Raw genomic sequence first — 19,299 nt, 5'->3', positions numbered from 1 at the left:
AGTGTCTAATACAGGACAAATGCCATTTCTGTCACTTTGAAGACTTTTTGGAATTTAATTTTTTTTTTGTGGTACATACTTTGAAGATATTTTTCTTGTAAAAAAAATTCCTCTGGGCGCAGGTTTCAGGTTATGGAGCAGTGGAGCCAGGCGCCAGGAGCCCTCATGGTGTCACATTTCCTTAACATTCCTCAAAAATGACTCAAAATACTATAGAATTCCTAAAAATATATCCCCTATTCCGAGGGGAAAATTCCTGTTTTTAAAGAAATTTTCCAATTTTATTCCACAAAAAATTATAAATTATAAATGACTCAAAAGACTTTTGCCTTTAAAAATACCAAAATTCCTCATAGAGGTTTAAATTCGCAATCGACAAGCCACCACTAAGCCTCTGAAGCAGAGCTAGGACCTTGATCTTAACCAAAAAACATGAAATTCTTTTATTTATGACCTAAAAATCTTGAAAAAATGACCAAAAATATAAAAAAAAACATTACTGCAAATGTTTAGTTCATAATCCATTTGAGTCCTCGGTTCGATTCCCAATAAGAGTAAATATTCAATTAAATTAAACAATTAAAAGACGAAAATACTATTTAAATGAAATGTTAATAAAATCTTTCTTACGTCAAACCCACCATCTTAGAAAAAAATTACATGCAAGGGTTGTTTACTCAGGAATAACCAGAAACACTCGGAGAAAATCAGTAAGAATGAACGCCAGGAATAACCAGGGGCACATGGAGAAAACTAACAGACGTCTCGCTAGGAATGACTAGAATCACTTAGAAAAACAAACCACATATAGTCAGGAATGATCAGGAGCACCGGAGAAAACCATACAAAATTGACAGAAAAATCTAACGAAGGTTACCCAAATCAAGATCAATGAATCAACAAAACAAAATTAGGAAAACAAATTCTGGCTTGCACTAGAACTCTATCCTTATGAACAAAGGAGAAGTTTACATACTGACAGGAGGAGTTACTTTGTAATTTATTCTACTCTTTATTTTTTTTGGTGTTTCACTGGTTTTTATTTAAGAAAACGTGCTTTTAGTTTTTTTATGTGTGGTCCTGATTATTCTTGTCAATATTCTGATGAATTCCTTCAAAATTTTGTTGCTTTTTATATGTGTACCTGGTTATTCCTGGCGATACTTCTGCTGATATTCTCCGAATGTTTCTTTTTATTCCCAAGAAAGCAATCCCTGCTTGTATTTTTTTCTTTCGAAATGACAAACAATTTTATTCAGAGTTTTGCTTACTTATTGAATTGAAATGAACTTTAGACAAAAAAAAATCATTACTCAGACCGCATCTATCCTGGAGACAGCTGAGAAACTCCATCCTGCAAGAAAAACTTCCTTCTCCTTGATGTCTCCTTCTCTTGTGATTGTGAGCATACCGCATCCCACATGAAAGATCAACTGCCTGTACAACACAGCAACACACTGTTGGCAAGAATCGGAACTACTTGCAATACGTTTTTTTTTTGGGATGAGATAAAATCTTGCTGATGAAGGGAGCTATTGTAGCCAGTTGGAGCCTTGTAGGCTCGTAGCTTTGTAGCTATGTAGCTTCGCAGCCACATGTCGCTGGAGCTGTTGGAGCCAAAGACAGATGGAGGGATTGTAGCCTACCCTTAATTTGCTATGGTATCCTACCGAGGTGAATATTCATGTAAATGTACATCCTCTTTGTTAAATAATGGTAGTTAGTCTGTAGTATAGCATACTACTGATAAGATCGTATCCCTGGTGATGATTTCGTATCCTATCCAGTTAAATGTACTTACGATTGTGCTTCATTATTTTTTGAATGGCCTGCCTTTTTTGAATGTTGTTTTGACTGATGTATTAATGTCAATGCTTTTTGTTTTCACCTGCATATTATTCCAGCGGCCACGGGTATATAAATGAGGTCCAGACCTCAGGACCCTCAGTCCATCTCAGGTTGTGGTACATTGCAGATCGGTTAGTTTGACTCGTCTGTCATATCATTCCGGTATCTGGCTACTCTTGAGAACTTGATGGCATCTTTACCATCTTTAACGGCTGAACTGAATGGCAGTTGTGCCATCGTCGACTCTGACCTTGATGGCAGCGCCGACGACAATGCGAATGCCATTAGTGCCGTCGAATCGTTAACGAAGTTACAGAGATATTCGAAATATCTGGTACATACAACTTGTTTTACTTTAACGGACAAATTTTTTGGTACTTATACTTATTGAAAACATGGTTTTTGATCGTAAAGATTATAAAAAAAATCGAAGCAATGATGTTCTATATTGTGATATTTTCATTTCTAGGAAAAAAAATTGGCATTCAAATTTTTGTTTATGGTTTTGTGTGTTCATCAGGAGCGTGTGGTCAGAGGGCATATACAAACAATGCAGCATGAGAGGTTGTGGTTGTGGTTGTGGTTGCAGGTGGGCACGGCACATTCACGGGCTTCCTGAACACGCCCGTGCACGTGGTCATGTACACGTACTACCTGGTCGCCAGCCTGGGCCCGCAGTACCGCAAGTACCTCTGGTGGAAGAAGTACCTCACCATGGCACAAATGGTAACACACAACTCTTGCTTCTAACGTACGAGTTTTTTCAAGCGAATATATATGACACTGGCGTACTTTATTTGATTTGCGTCAACTGCTGAGTTCAGAGAGATACTACGCATGAAGAAAATGTTACAATTCTAAAAAGGAACTACTTAAAATACATATTTTAATAAATCGTTCCTTTCTGCAAGTGCAATAGAAAACTAAAATATTACTATTTTATGTCATTTTCTCATATTCATTATCCTCTCAACTCCATCAAATATTATTCCATATCTTTTGGAAAACTGATTTCCGTCAGTTTTTCCTGCCACGTGTTTCAAAATCATATTTTTTTCTTACTTTGCTTTTTCTATTCAAATCCACATTGTCTTCCTTCTAAATTAAATGTTTAATAATGCGATATTTATTTAAAATATAAAAAATTTCCTTTCATAATAAAAAGCAGATCACACCTGTGGCATGTACTTTCTGCACACAGTTTAATTTGTAACACCAATAAGGTGGTTGCATGACTGTATAATAACGTAGTAAGATTTCACCCCAGGAAAAATACAATAACTCTTCAGCTAAATAATTAACAATACTTTAAGAGAAATACAAATAATCATTACGCTAATATACATATTTTTTTCCTAGCTTTACATGCTATGAAGTTAAAAACCCATCTTAAGAGTTCATAAACATACATTACGTTATTTCCGTTACATGAAACAAGATATGTGTTTGGAGAAAAAATTAAATCAAGACAGAAAATAGTGACTCAAAACGATCAATGAGTCTGCAAAATCATGTATCTTTAGTAGTATATAAATCATGTATCTTTAGTAGTATATAAATCATGTATCTTTAGTAGTATATAAATCATGTATCTTTAGTAGTATATAAATCATGTATCTTTAGTAGTATATAAATCATGTATCTTTAGTAGTATATAAATCATGTATCTTTAGTAGTATATAAATCATGTATCTTTAGTAGTATATAAATCATGTATCTTTAGTAGTATATAAATCATGTATCTTTAGTAGTATATAAATCATGTATCTTTAGTAGTATATAAATCATGTATCTTTAGTAGTATATAAATCATGTATCTTTAGTAGTATATAAATCATGTATCTTTAGTAGTATATAAATCATGTATCTTTAGTAGTATATAAATCATGTATCTTTAGTAGTATATAAATCATGTATCTTTAGTAGTATATAAATGGGCGTCCGTAAGCTGGAGTCTTAAGTGTGGAGCCAGAGCCGATGTCCACTATTTTGGATTATGACGTCATGACGGCCATCTTGGATGATCTTGATATTGAATATGAAAATTTGCCAAACAAATTGCAAAAAAAGACTCAAAAACAGCCAAAAAAATCCGTCAAAATTTCTAGTTTATACAACCAAAAAAAAAAAAAATTGCCCAAAAATATTTAAAACACAAAAAAAAAAAATTCCCTAAGGCTGCTATGTCCGCTGTCTTGAATTATGACGTAACCATTGAAATTATCGTTTTGGTCGCCATCTTAAGAATCCGTAATTTTGTATGGTAGATAATCGGGAAAATAATAAACAACTAAAATATTTATATAATAAAATTTTGAAAATGTCATACAATTTTTTTTTAAAAAAGCCAAATATATCTGTCATAATCTCATCGAAATGGTAAAAATTGATTGCAAAATTTTACTCAAAAGACTAAAAAACTGGAAATAATTTAAATATAAGTCTTTAATACACCAAATTTTTAAAACGGACTAAAAAGTATAAAAAAATATATTTGCTAGCCTCATACAGATTCCTAACCTCATACAGCCACACCTGAAAATTTTTAAATGTGAATGTTTATTACCTATGAACATACTTCTAAAATTTAAAACTAAAAACGTTGGGCGAATGCAATAAATAATAGTATAGAGTGTAGGGAGTGGTTAACGTTGAGAAAATTCGCACAACAGTCCATATAATTTGCAGTGCAATAAAGTTGATAGCGAATTACGTGTGCTATTAATACAAAAAATTATATAAGCATGCGCCCCACACCTTTTTTCGTTTTAAATCTTACAAGTATTTACATAGGAATAGAAAATTTACAACAACCAATTTTCAGAGCAAATATGCATGGGGTTAGGAATCTGTATTGAGTTATAAATTTGTATGGGAATATGACAAATTATTTGATACTTTTTATTCCGTTTTAAAAACGTGGAATATAAAAAACTAAGGTATTAATTAATTTAGAGAATAGACTCTGAGAGCTAGAAATAAGTTTCACGCTTTGAAGTAGGTCACAGAGCGAGGGGCGAGCTGAGCGAGGTGCGAGCTGAGCGTGGTGCGAGCTAAGCATGGTGCGAGGTGCGAGCTGAGCGAGGTGCGAGCTGAGCGTGGTGCGAGGTGCGAGCTGAGCGTGGTGCGAGGTGCGAGCTGAGCGTGGTGCGAGGTGCGAGCTTAGCGTGGTGCGAGCTGAGCGTGGTGCGAGCTGAGCGTGGTGCGAGCTAAGCATGGTGCGAGGTGCGAGCTGAGCGTGGTGCGAGCTGAGCGTGGTGCGAGCTAAGCATGGTGCGAGGTGCGAGCTGAGCGAGGTGCGAGCTGAGCGTGGTGCGAGGTGCGAGCTGAGCGTGGTGCGAGCTAAGCATGGTGCGAGGTGCGAGCTGAGCGTAGTGCGAGCTGAGCGTGGTGCGAGCTAAGCATGGTGCGAGGTGCGAGCTGAGCGTGGTGCGAGGTGCGAGCTGAGCGTGGTGCGAGGTGCGAGCTGAGCGTGGTGCGAGCTGAGCGTGGTGCGAGCTAAGCATGGTGCGAGGTGCGAGCTGAGCGTGGTGCGAGCTGAGCGTGGTGCGAGCTAAGCATGGTGCGAGGTGCGAGCTGAGCGTGGTGCGAGGTGCGAGCTGAGCGTGGTGCGAGGTGCGAGCTGAGCGTGGTGCGAGCTGTGCGTGGTGCGAGGTGCGAGCTGAGCGCGGTGCGAGCTAAGCATGGTGCGAGGTGCGAGCTGAGCGTGGTGCGAGCTGAGCGTGGTGCGAGGTGCGAGCTGAGCGAGGTGCGAGCTGAGCGTGGTGCGAGCTAAGCATGGTGCGAGCTGAGCGTGGTGCGAGGTGCGAGCTGAGCGTGGTGCGAGCTGAGCGTGGTGCGAGGTGCGAGCTGAGCGTGGTGCGAGCTAAGCGTGGTGCGAGGTGCGAGCTAAGCATGGTGCGAGGTGCGAGCTGAGCGTGGTGCCAGCTAAGCATGGTGCGAGGTGCGAGCTGAGCGAGGTGCGAGCTGAGCGTGGTGCGAGGTGCGAGCTGAGCGTGGTGCGAGGTGCGAGCTGAGCGTGGTGCGAGCTGAGCGTGGTGCGAGGTGCGAGCTAAGCATGGTGCGAGGTGCGAGCTGAGCGTGGTGCGAGGTGCGAGCTGAGCGTGGTGCGAGCTGAGCGAGGTGCGAGGTGCGAGCTGAGCGTGGTGCGAGCTAAGCATGGTGCGAGGTGCGAGCTGAGCGAGGTGCGAGCGGAGCGTGGTGCGAGCGGAGCGTGGTGCGAGCTGAGCGTGGTGCGAGGTGCGAGCTGAGCGTGGTGCGAGCTGAGCGTGGTGCGAGCTAAGCATGGTGCGAGGTGCGAGCAGAGCGAGGTGCGAGCTGAGCGTGGTGCGAGCTAAGCATGGTGCGAGGTGCGAGCAGAGCGAGGTGCGAGCTGAGCGTGGTGCGAGCTAAGCATGGTGCGAGGTGCGAGCTGAGCGAGGTGCGAGCTGAGCGTGGTGCCAGGTGCGAGCTGAGCGTGGTGCGAGCTGAGCGTGGTGCGAGCTGAGCGTGGTGCGAGCTAAGCATGGTGCGAGGTGCGAGCTGAGCGAGGTGCGAGCTGAGCGTGGGGCGAGGTGCGAGCTGAGCGTGGTGCGAGCTGAGCGTGGTGCGAGCTAAGCATGGTGCGAGATGCGAGCAGAGCGAGGTGCGAGCTGAGCGTGGTGCGAGGTGCGAGCTGAGCGTGGTGCGAGCTGAGCGTGGTGCGAGCTATTCATGGTGCGAGGAGCGAGCAGAGCGAGGTGCGAGCTGAGCGTGGTGCGAGCTAAGCATGGTGCGAGGTGGGAGCTGAGCGAGGTGCGAGCTGAGCGTGGTGCGAGGTGCGAGCTGAGCGTGGTGCGAGCTAAAAGTGGTGCGAGCTAAGCATGGTGCGAGGTGCGAGCAGAGCGAGGTGCGAGCTGAGCGTGGTACGAGCTAAGCATGGTGCGAGGTGCGAGCTGAGCGAGGTGCGAGCTGAGCGAGGTGCGAGCTGAGCGTGGTGCGAGCTAAGCATGGTGCGAGGTGCGAGAAGAGCGAGGTGCGAGCTGAGCGTGGTGCGAGCTAAGCATGGTGCGAGGTGCGAGCTGAGCGAGGTGCGAGCTGAGCGTGGTGCGAGCTAAGCATGGTGCGAGGTGCGAGCTGAGCGAGGTGCGAGCTGAGCGTGGTGCGAGGTGCGAGCTGAGCGTGGTGCGAGCTGAGCGTGGTGTGAGCTAAGCATGGTGCGAGGTGCGAGCAGAGCGAGGTGCGAGCTGAGCGTGGTGCGAGCTAAGCATGGTGCGAGGTGCGAGCTGAGCGAGGTGCGAGCTGAGCGTGGTGCGAGGTGCGAGCTGAGCGTGGTGCGAGCTGAGCGTGGTGCGAGCTAAGCATGGTGCGAGGTGCGAGCTGAGCGAGGTGCGAGCTGAGCGTGGTGCGAGCTAAGCATGGTGCGAGGTGCGAGCTGAGCGAGGTGCGAGCTGAGCGTGGTGCGAAATAGCATGGTGCGAGGTGCGAGCTGAGCGAGGTGCGAGCTGAGCGTGGTGCGAGGTGCGAGCTGAGCGAGGTGCGAGCTGAGCGTGGTGCGAGCTAAGCATGGTGCGAGGTGCGAGCTGAGCGAGGTGCGAGCTGAGCGTGGTGCGAGTTGCGAGCTGAGCGAGGTGCGAGGTGAGAGCTGAGCGAGGTGCGAGAGGCGAGCTGAGCGTGGTGCGAGCTGAGCGAGGTGCGAGGTGCGAGCTGAGCGTGGTGCGAGTTGCGAGCTGAGCATGGTGCGAGCTGAGCATGGTGCGAGGTGAGAGCTGAGCGAGGTGCGAGGTGCGATCTGAGCGAGGTGTGAGCTGAGCGAGGTGAGAGCTGAGCGTGGTGCGAGGTGCGAGCTGATCGTGGTGCGAGCTGAGCGAGGTGCGAGGTGCGAGCTGAGCGAGGTGCGAGCTGAGCGAAGTGCGAGCTGAGCGTGGTGCGAGGGGCGAGCTAAGCGTGGTGCGAGCTGAGCGTGGTGCGAGGTGCGAGCTGAGCGAGGTGCGAGCTGAGCGAGGTGCGAGCTGAGCGTGGTGCGAGCTAAGCATGGTGCGAGGTGCGAGCTGAGCGTGGTGCGAGCTGAGCATGGTGCGAGGTGAGAGCTGAGCGAGGTGCGAGGGGCGAGCTGAGCGTGGTGCGAGCTGAGCGAGGTGCGAGGTGCGAGCTGAGCGTGGTGCGAGCTAAGTTTGGTGCGAGGTGCGAGCTGAGCGTGGTGCGAGCTGAGCATGGTGCGAGGTGAGAGCTGAGCGAGGTGCGAGCTGAGCGTGGTGCGAGCTGAGCGAGGTGCGAGGTGCGAGCTGAGCGTGGTGCGAGCTGAGCATGGTGCGAGGTGCGAGCTGAGCGTGGTGCGAGCTGAGCGCGGTGCAAGGTGCGAGCTGAGCGAGGTGCGAGGTGCGAGCTGAGCGAGGTGCGAGGTGCGAGCTGAGCGCGGTGCGAGGTGCGAGGTGCGAGCTGAGCGCGGTGCGAGGTGCGAGCTGAGCGCGGTGCGAGGTGCGAGCTGAGCGCGGTGCGAGCTGAGTGAGGTGCGAGGTGCGAGCTGTGCGAGGTGCGAGCTGAGCGCGGTGCGAGGTGCGAGCTGAGTGAGGTGCGAGGTGCAAGCTGAGCGAGGTGCGAGGTGCGAGCTGAGCGCGGTGCGAGGTGCGAGCTGAGCGCGGTGCGAGGTGCGAGCTGAGCGTGGTGCGAGGTGCGAGCTGAGCGTGGTGCGAGCTGAGCGCGGTGCAAGGTGCGAGCTGAGCGAGGTGCGAGGTGCGAGCTGAGCGAGGTGCGAGGTGCGAGCTGAGCGCGGTGCGAGGTGCGAGCTGAGCGCGGTGCGAGGTGCGAGCTGAGCGCGGTGCGAGGTGCGAGCTGAGCGCGGTGCGAGCTGATTGAGGTGCGAGGTGCGAGCTGTGCGAGGTGCGAGCTGAGCGCGGTGCGAGGTGCGAGCTGAGTGAGGTGCGAGGTGCAAGCTGAGCGAGGTGCGAGGTGCGAGCTGAGCGCGGTGCGAGGTGCGAGCTGAGCGCGGTGCGAGGTGCGAGCTGAGCGAGGCTCGGCCCGTTGCAGACGCAGTTCCTGCTGATCGCCATCCACTCGAGCCTGGTGTTCCTGCCGGGCTGCGAGGTGGACTCGAGGCCCTACTACTTCTTCCTGCCCAACACGCTCATGATGTTCTTCATGTTCGCGTCCTTCTACCACCAGACGTACTCCGGCAAGAAGACCAGCTAGTCCCGGCACGCAGAGCCCTGCGTGCGGTCTGTCAAGTCTCATCTTGTCTTGTCCAAACAATTATGCCACTACAGTTAATTTTGTTTAGGTCATTGTATTAATAACAACTTGTCGACACGAACTCATTTATAAAAAAAATAACTTTTTAGTGTTGTTTTAGATTGAGCTAAACAATATGCAAATAGCCAATGGCTAAGAACTAATGAAAATAAAATAAAATAACTGTGGAATGCTATTAATATAAATAGTTTGTAATTCTTTACACATGGAGAAGCAGGGCTTGAAAAATTGAAGTGCAAATACTTTTTTTTTGTGTCAAAGAAGATGCTAAAATAATATTACATCATTGATGAATAACTATTTAGTACAATGCCTTCTATTTTGTATGTAACTGCCACACATTTTAATTGTAAAAATTATTAAACTGTTTATAAAACAAGTTTTTTAATTGTGTCTACATGCAAATAAATAAAATACTTTTATTTATTGAAAATATGTTATAAAATAAATAAAACTGACTAAACTTTTAAATTGTTTTAATATCAGTGCAGTTTATGTTGGAAATAATTAATAATAAATTTATGACATGTATGTTTGTGACAATTTTATTGCTCAACACTTAACCATACATTACACCCAATATTTTATAAACATTTGAACATTAAAGTATTATTTAATTACAATCGAAAACTTAAAACGATTTACAATTGTTAAATATATAATTTTACGGTATTCATTAACTGCAAATTTATTAAATATAGATACATTTTTTTATAAATAAGTTTTATAAAGGCGTTTTAAAATGAATTTTTTTAATGCATTGGGTACGTTACTACTTATCTTCGATAATATGTTATTAACGGTCCGGAAAAAAACGCAAACTTATTGAGTCACTGTCGAATAGCGTATCAAATAGTACTGCTAAATTGCACACCAGTAATAGTGAGTTTTTTTATTCAAGCTATCTATAAATTGCCAGATTTATATGAAGTAATATATTTGATAAATCTTTACACAGCGTTGGCACGCGTGCATGATTATTATTACATGGTGAGTGTATGGAGCAGTCTTCTCCGCCACCCCCCCCCCCCCCTCTTTCCCGTAAATTCTGATAAATGCTGCGACATATTGGTTGGACCCCCAAAACATTGGCTGCAATGTAGTGTATGCAGAGGGAAACAGTTTTGAATTGTTTTTTTTTAAGGAAATGATTTTTTTTAACTAATTCATTCTTACTATCATCTGTCGTAGTCAAGTACCATTTCCGCAATGTTTTGGGCGGAACCAAATGGCGAAGGCTAGGTGGAAAAATGACTTCAACTAAGTCACAACATGACGTCTCCCGACAATTCCTAACTCCGTGTCTTTACATACTCATGTGTCGAATTGTTTCCTGCCATAATTTCTAATTTATTTTAAATTATTAAATAAAAAGTGTTTGTAGGCGCACATACCTACGTTTTAATACATACTCTTGCACATACAGTTTCATAAAGTTATCTACTGTATCCAAAAAATCAATAGAGGTAGGTTTCTTGAAAAGAGGGCTATGGTTCTTCTTATACTAACTTATCCCTGTGAGAGCTAGACAATAAGGAAGCCAGCTTAGACAGTAACAGACATAAGTCAACACTGCCTTATTTCTATAGTGTCTACTACTCTAAGATAAATTATTCGACAAGATAATGAAAAAGGACTCTTCGGAGTGGAATGACGTTGTAAAGGTGGAAGTCAAATTAGAAAATGACGGCCAAGAAGGAGATTAAAAGATGGTGTGGTCGAAGAAACCAATAAGAACATGGAACGTCTTGGAGAAATATGAGAAGAACGAAACACCTAGAGGATCATGGCTGACAGGTCTCAAGGAGTCAGTGTCAGAACATCTGCAGTTACCGTAAATCGCACACACGCCACTCACACGGAAGGCATGGCTGCCCCACATACACACCACTCACACTGCAGGCGTGGCTCGACCGTACACACCCCACTGTCACTGCAAGCGAGGTGACACTGAGTGGAAGGACTACACTCAATTCTGTCTGCAATTTGGTGGACCTGTGTGTGCTCTTTACTCTCTTGTATTTCGCTTAACCTCTTTCAACGACATCTTTTGTAGAGGCAATTTTCAGCTATTTGATTGTGTGCCGCCAATTAGCATTTTCCGGTACAATTTTAAAATATAATTTTTAAATTATTATTTTAGCAGTAAATTTGTACCTAAAACTTAAACTTTTTCAACTCACTGTACACTCCCACATAATTTTAGTTAGGCTAGTTCCCCAATTCGTTCCCAGCACCGTATCTGATTTTTTTGCCAACCCTCTACGAGGGCATCATTGAGGCTCATCTTATTCTCGCTTCGGCGCATGTCTGGCCACTGAAACACGGCCTGTCGCCGTGATCAGGAGTGCTTGTGGCTGCAGCTTCACAGGGCAGCCAGTTTCTTACAGCTCACCTGAGGTGAGCACTTACTGTTGTGCTCCCGAGCACGTATAGGCGCTCCGGGTAAGACATTTCTCACGAGCCAGCTTTCCCCCTACTCTCTTTTCCACGAATCATCACCCAGAGCATTGACCGATGCTTAATCCCCGCCAACGACAGCCTATTTCAAGATCTGGACACGAGTGTTCGAATATGCTACCCCTGACCTCTAGTGACGAAATTAGCAACTACTCCGAGCGGTTGTCAAGCTCAGCCTGCCCACTGGCGACTCACGCAACAAACATCTTACTGCCGATCTTTCCCGAGCCAGTAGAGCGCTACATCATTCTCCTCCATAAGCCCCATGCTCCTGATTAGTCTCGTGTGATATGTACGAGTCGAATTCTTCTCTGTTTTGGCCAATCTCCAGTACAGAAGATCGCGTTGCGATCGGGCACTAACACCAATGCCGAGATTGATATCGATGTCAGTATTTCTCGATCCCTCACTCGGAAGTCTTCGGAACCATTCGAACCTGAAGCCGAAGTACCAACCCCCTTTCCCTTCTAAATCAAGCGCCTGTTATAATTAAGCATCAAACCGACCTACGACCCCCCCCTTCCCCCCCCACCCCCAAAGGGACTTCTGGGCACGACGTCAGACTGACTACTTCGTTTCTCGTCTAGAACTCAGCAAGATTCACCATCGGCACGCCCAATAGGATGTAGTCGTCTCGTCAAAGGATGTTTTTCCTAAGTTTTTAGATAGCAATTAGTCAGTTTGTGTTTCAATGTAGAAACTTTTATATTTTGCTAAATTTTAATAAATCTAAATTATGAGTGCTTCCGCGTCCACCGCGCTTGTCTCGGTCAGGATCTCGCGTCCATCCGGCGGGACTCCACCTGAGCGCAAGGACAACGCCCTGTTTTGGTGAGTTTTCGACACCCTCTTTCTCTTCCCCGACGATCCCCGTTTTTGTGGGCATTTTTGCCCGTTTAACGCCTGGCTGTGAAGCAGGTCTAATTCTTTGGGATTTGGCTTGTTCACAGACCGGGTTCAAGAATTGGTATCCCAGAACCAGTATCCCAGAACCAGTATCCCAGAACCGGTATCCAAGAATCAGTATCCCAGAACCGGCGCCCAAATTGCGGCCAGATGCTCTCCCCCGTCTTCAATAACCAGAAACTACTGAGGCACCACCTGGCAGCCCGGCTACAGTAATGATTTATCATTTCCGACCCGCAAGTTTGAACTATACAATCCCCAAATTCCCCGCGCCATTCTACAACGTGCCAGTGCTACGTAATTTCTAAGTGCCATCTAATTGTACTATATATGTGATAACTAAAGTGGGAAGTGCAGGACTTTAATTATGCTACGTGCTAATAATAATCACTCTGGAATTGTTTAATTTTATTTTTAACTAAGGTGTAATGCACCTCTTAATAATTTGGCCCGGGCAGGCCAAGGCATGGAATCGGCGAGCTATCGATATTGGACAATGCGAGCGCACTCTATACAGTAATCAACTTAACCAAATATGAATGCGCTGCATATAAAGACTATAATATTGGAAACGTACTTGAAAGAAACTTTACACATCACCAACTTCGTATTTCTGTTACTTAAATTAGGAAACGGTAACATCATAACAAATAATGGCATTAAACTTTAAAATACATCGTTTTATACGATAAAAGAAGTTTATGGGCAACATCTTAAATTGGAAAAAATCAATAATAATAAAAATAACGTATATGTTATTATTAACAGGAACGAAATAGTTGACCATATTGGACAGGAAACCGTTGTGATCGTAATTACCGCACTGTCTAGGTGATATTCTGATAAAACCAATCCTTTAAGCAGAATTTATTAATCTCTATATATAAAAAGGTATAGCGAGAGCTATGTAGATAGAGAGTTACAGAGAGGTATAGAGATAGAGCGGGATGGACACACACTTACACTAAATCTGTTTATGTATAGGTACTTTTAAAAATTTGGAAAAAAATTAAAGAGGCATTGCAACGCATGTCGGGCATTAGTTCGTTTCTATATATGAAAATCAATTGCAGTGCGTTAGTCTCGCAAAATCTCGAAAATGGCTCGACCGGTTTGAATTTTTTTTTTTTTTTTGGGGTTTGCCTCAATACTGGGGTGGTTTAGGAAAAAAAAGCCCGTTAGGAAAAACCCAAAGAAACAGCCGAAACAACGAAAATATCGAAATGGGTAAATTTGTATGGTAACTGCCACTTCCGATTACAATCAATAGATGGCGTACTTGGCGGACCTTTCGTTTGACAGGTGCGCCATGCATAACTGTTTATCCTCTATGTGTTTTTCATTCCGTGCGATTGTGTGAAATCTATTACATTTAAAATGGTTTTTTCGTTAAAGAAATGTAGTGGATTTTGAGAAATTATTTGGTTAGAGCGAATTTGATTACATTTTGCGAACATTCATTTTGATCAGCCATTGTATTAAGGAAAATTGACTTTGCAGGCTTAGACAACACCACAAATTAATTCAAATGTGTTTTAGAAAAACTCTAGGAATAAGTTTGAGGTTAATAATAAGTTTCATTTAATAAAAAAACAAAACCCAAACCGTACACAATGTGGCTAAAATTCTCGATCTCTATGAACTAGATTTGGAAGGTTGATAAGGATTGATAATCGCTTATGAAGAGTTACAATCAAAATAATATTAGGTGGTACGAAGTTTACCGGGGTCATTTTGTTCTTGATACAATTTCGTCATTGCATTGATAATTCATCTTTCATCCGATCTCATTGAAATTTTGCATCCTTGACCTTTGAAATCATGGAGGTACTAGTCTATGGAATAGGTGTCTGTTCTGATGTACCTGATAAAGTAACTGTATAAAGGCTAATAAGATAAAAATTTGTTCAATAGCTTGAAAATAACTCGCTAAAAAGAATCGTAAATATTCCATTATGTAATGAATATTGCTAAAAAAACATAATACCATCACATGTGCAAGAAATTAGGGTTAAACTTTATTATGAACAAAAATTGTTTTTCTATGCAGATGCAAAAAAAAAAGGGGGGGGAGGGTAGAGGTCGTTCTCATTTTAACTTCAAGTAATAAAATGGCAAATATTGTTAACACAAACTCCCACACTTCTTACCTCCATGTTTAAAACACGAGGAAGGCCACTGCTCAGTTGAGATTTCGATAATACCAACCCTTAAAGCAAAAAATTAATGTGGCACGCGAGTAGTATCGGATAATTACCAGTAAGTACTTTATGTCAGTTCGTCTTTTCTACGGTCCGAATAACAATGGTAGCGTGCGAGACGGGAGAGGTAGATAAATAGAAAAAAGATATAAAGAAATCGATAGAAAGAAAGAGAGGCAGAGAGTGACGGAGTGAGATATAGAGATAGTGATAGAGAAACACAGAGTAATGGAGAGAGATGTAGATATATAGATATACAGAGAGGTATAGAGCTAGAGAGATGCATAGAAAGTTATTATCTGTATATATAAAGATATAAAAATAAAGAGTTCGAGATATAGAGAATTACACACCTGTATTTACATACAGAACGATATATATAGAGATATAGGAGATACATAAAGATATATATAGAGGTATAGGGAGATTAAGAGGTATGGAGATTAGGAGAAACAAAGCAACAGAAAAGTGGCAGTGAGCAGTAAAGTGTGACCACTAGATATATAGTGAAAAACATCAATAGCAGTGAGCAGGAAAGTGTAGCCAATAGAGCCAGAGTAAAGTGGCACTCAGCAATAAGGTTCTGCTACTATAGCCACAGCGAAGGGAAAGTTAGCAGTAAGATGCAGTCACTAGTGCCACGGCGAATAGGCAGTGAGAAGAAAGATTTAGCCGCTAGAGCCATGGTGAAGTGGCAATGAGCAGTAAGTGAATCCAAACGAACTACGACGATTTGGCAGTGATCAGTTAGGTGGAACCTCTACATAAACGGCCAAGTGACAGTGAGCAGTAAGGTGCGACCATTAGAGCAATAGCCAAGTGACAGTGAGCAGTATGGTGAAACCACTGTATCATCGACGAAGAGGCCTTGAGCAGTAAGTGCGACCACTAGAGTCACGGCGAAGAGAGAGTGAGTAGCAAGTGCACCCACTGGACCCACGGCCAAGGGGCAGTGAGCAGTAAGGTGCGTCCATTAGAGCAATAGCCAAGTGACAGTGAGCAGTATGGTGAAACCACTGTATCATCGACGAAGAGGCCTTGAGCAGTAAGTGCGACCACTAGAGTCACGGCGAAGAGAGAGTGAGTAGCAAGTGCACCCACTGGACCCACGGCCAAGGGGCAGTGAGCAGTAAGGTGCGACCATTAGAGCAATAGCCAAGTGACAGTGAGCAGTATGGTGAAACCACTGTATCATCGACGAAGAGGCCTTGAGCAGTAAGTGCGACCACTAGAGTCACGGCGAAGAGAGAGTGAGTAGCAAGTGCACCCACTGGACCCACGGCCAAGGGGCAGTGAGCAGTAAGGTGCGACCATTAGAGCAATAGCCAAGTGACAGTGAGAAGTATGGTGAAACCACTGTATCATCGACGAAGAGGCCTTGAGCAGTAAGTGCGACCACTAGAGTCACGGCGAAGAGAGAGTGAGTAGCAAGTGCACCCACTGGACCCACGGCCAAAGGGCAGTGAGCAGTAAGGTGCGACCATTAGAGCAATAGCCAAGTGACAGTGAGCAGTATGGTGAAACCACTGTATCATCGACGAAGAGGCCTTGAGCAGTAAGTGCGACCACTAGAGTCACGGCGAAGAGAGTGAGTAGCAAGTGCACCCACTGGACCCACGGCCAAAGGGCAGTGAGCAGTAAGGTGCGACCATTAGAGCAATAGCCAAGGGACAGTGAGCAGTATTGTGTGACCTCTGGACCCACGGCCAAGGGACAGTGAGCAGTATTGTGCGACTACTGGACCCACGGCCAAGTGGCAGTGAGCAGTATTGTGTGACCTCTGGACCCACGGCCAAGGGACAGTGAGCAGTATTGTGTGACCTCTGGACCCACGGCCAAGGGACAGTGAGCAGTATTGTGCGACTACTGGACCCACGGCCAAGGGACAGTGAGCAGTATTGTGTGACCTCTGGACCCACGGCCAAGGGACAGTGAGCAGTATTGTGTGACCTCTGGACCCACGGCCAAGGGACAGTGAGCAGTATTGTGCGACTACTGGACCCACGGCCAAGGGACAGTGAGCAGTATTGTGTGACCTCTGGACCCACGGCCAAGGGACAGTGAGCAGTATTGTGCGACTACTGGACCCACGGCCAAGGGACAGTGAGCAGTATTGTGTGACCTCTGGACCCACGGCCAAGGGACAGTGAGCAGTATTGTGTGACCTCTGGACCCACGGCCAAGGGACAGTGAGCAGTATTGTGTGACCTCTGGACCCACGGCCAAGGGACAGTGAGCAGTATTGTGCGACTACTGGACCCACGGCCAAGGGACAGTGAGCAGTATTGTGCGACTACTGGACCCACGGCCAAGGGACAGTGAGCAGTATTGTGTGACCTCTGGACCCACGGCCAAGGGACAGTGAGCAGTATTGTGCGACTACTGGACCCACGGCCAAGGGACAGTGAGCAGTATTGTGTGACCTCTGGACCCACGGCCAAGGGACAGTGAGCAGTATTGTGTGACCTCTGGACCCACGGCCAAGGGACAGTGAGCAGTATTGTGTGACCTCTGGACCCACGGCCAAGGGACAGTGAGCAGTATTGTGCGACTACTGGACCCACGGCCAAGGGACAGTGAGCAGTATTGTGCGACTACTGGACCCACGGCCAAGGGACAGTGAGCAGTATTGTGTGACCTCTGGACCCACGGCCAAGGGACAGTGAGCAGTATTGTGCGACTACTGGACCCACGGTCAAGTGGCAGTGAGCAGTATTGTGCGACTACTGGACCCACGGCCAAGGGACAGTGAGCAGTATTGTGCGACTACTGGACCCACGGCCAAGGGACAGTGAGCAGTATTGTGTGACCTCTGGACCCACGGCCAAGGGACAGTGAGCAGTATTGTGTGACCTCTGGACCCACGGCCAAGGGACAGTGAGCAGTATTGTGCGACTACTGGACCCACGGCCAAGGGACAGTGAGCAGTATTGTGTGACCTCTGGACCCACGGCCAAGGGACAGTGAGCAGTATTGTGTGACCTCTGGACCCACGGCCAAGGGACAGTGAGCAGTATTGTGTGACCTCTGGACCCACGGCCAAGGGACAGTGAGCAGTATTGTGCGACTACTGGACCCACGGCCAAGGGACAGTGAGCAGTATTGTGCGACTACTGGACCCACGGCCAAGGGACAGTGAGCAGTATTGTGTGACCTCTGGACCCACGGCCAAGGGACAGTGAGCAGTATTGTGCGACTACTGGACCCACGGTCAAGTGGCAGTGAGCAGTATTGTGCGACTACTGGACCCACGGCCAAGGGACAGTGAGCAGTATTGTGCGACTACTGGACCCACGGCCAAGGGACAGTGAGCAGTATTGTGTGACCTCTGGACCCACGGCCAAGGGACAGTGAGCAGTATTGTGTGACCTCTGGACCCACGGCCAAGGGACAGTGAGCAGTATTGTGCGACTACTGGACCCACGGCCAAGGGACAGTGAGCAGTATTGTGCGACTACTGGACCCACGGTCAAGTGGCAGTGAGCAGTATTGTGCGACTACTGGACCCACGGCCAAGGGACAGTGAGCAGTATTGTGCGACTACTAGACCCACGGCCAAGGGACAGTGAGCAGTATTGTGTGACCTCTGGACCCACGGCCAAGGGACAGTGAGCAGTATTGTGTGACCTCTGGACCCACGGCCAAGGGACAGTGAGCAGTATTGTGCGACTACTGGACCCACGGCCAAGGGACAGTGAGCAGTATTGTGTGACCTCTGGACCCACGGCCAAGGGACAGTGAGCAGTATTGTGTGACCTCTGGACCCACGGCCAAGGGACAGTGAGCAGTATTGTGTGACCTCTGGACCCACGGCCAAGGGACAGTGAGCAGTATTGTGCGACTACTGGACCCACGGCCAAGGGACAGTGAGCAGTATTGTGCGACTACTGGACCCACGGCCAAGGGACAGTGAGCAGTATTGTGTGACCTCTGGACCCACGGCCAAGGGACAGTGAGCAGTATTGTGCGACTACTGGACCCACGGTCAAGTGGCAGTGAGCAGTATTGTGCGACTACTGGACCCACGGCCAAGGGACAGTGAGCAGTATTGTGTGACCTCTGGACCCACGGCCAAGGGACAGTGAGCAGTATTGTGCGACCATTAGAGCAATAGCCAAGTGACAGTGAGCAGTATGGTGAAACCACTGTATCATCGACGAAGAGGCCTTGAGCAGTAAGTGCGACCACTAGAGTCACGGCGAAGAGAGTGAGTAGCAAGTGCACCCACTGGACCCACGGCCAAAGGGCAGTGAGCAGTAAGGTGCGACCATTAGAGCAATAGCCAAGTGACAGTGAGCAGTATGGTGAAACCACTGTATCATCGACGAAGAGGCCTTGAGCAGTAAGTGCGACCACTAGAGTCACGGCGAAGAGAGTGAGTAGCAAGTGCACCCACTGGACCCACGGCCAAAGGGCAGTGAGCAGTAAGGTGCGACCATTAGAGCAATAGCCAAGGGACAGTGAGCAGTATTGTGTGACCTCTGGACCCACGGCCAAGGGACAGTGAGCAGTATTGTGCGACTACTGGACCCACGGTCAAGTGGCAGTGAGCAGTTAAGTTGCACCACTCATAGTTCGGCGAAGTGGCTTGTGCTTGTGTGCCAGGTGAATCACGTTGCAGTCGAGACATACACCTGGAGCAATATCGTCGGATGAGCCGCAAACTCAAGAGGCAATA

General features: G+C 46.6%; 2 protein-coding genes across 3 annotated transcripts in view; one reads left to right on the top strand and one right to left on the bottom strand.

Moving 5' to 3' along the window:
• The window catches only part of LOC134542560 (very long chain fatty acid elongase AAEL008004-like), a 34,227-nt gene extending 24,642 nt beyond the window's left edge, over nt 1-9,585 (top strand). The window contains exons 6-7 of one of the 2 annotated variants that reach the window (XM_063386922.1): nt 2,438-2,574; nt 8,833-9,585. In XM_063386922.1, coding sequence (XP_063242992.1) covers nt 2,438-2,574; nt 8,833-8,994 — 299 coding nt within the window. In that variant the 3' untranslated portion in view covers nt 8,995-9,585. The remainder of the gene's footprint in view (nt 1-2,437; nt 2,575-8,832) is intronic. The other variant, XM_063386923.1, reaches the window with a different exon arrangement.
• The window catches only part of LOC134542735 (furin-like protease 1), a 574,833-nt gene that overhangs the window by 171,591 nt on the left and 383,943 nt on the right, over nt 1-19,299 (bottom strand). The window lies entirely within an intron of this gene.

Source organism: Bacillus rossius, assembly GCF_032445375.1.
Source record: "Bacillus rossius redtenbacheri isolate Brsri chromosome 9 unlocalized genomic scaffold, Brsri_v3 Brsri_v3_scf9_1, whole genome shotgun sequence".
Classification (NCBI taxonomy): Eukaryota; Metazoa; Arthropoda; class Insecta; order Phasmatodea; family Bacillidae; genus Bacillus; species Bacillus rossius.
The sequence above is the reverse complement of the archived record's forward strand: the minus strand, read 5'-3'. Positions and strand labels throughout refer to the sequence as shown.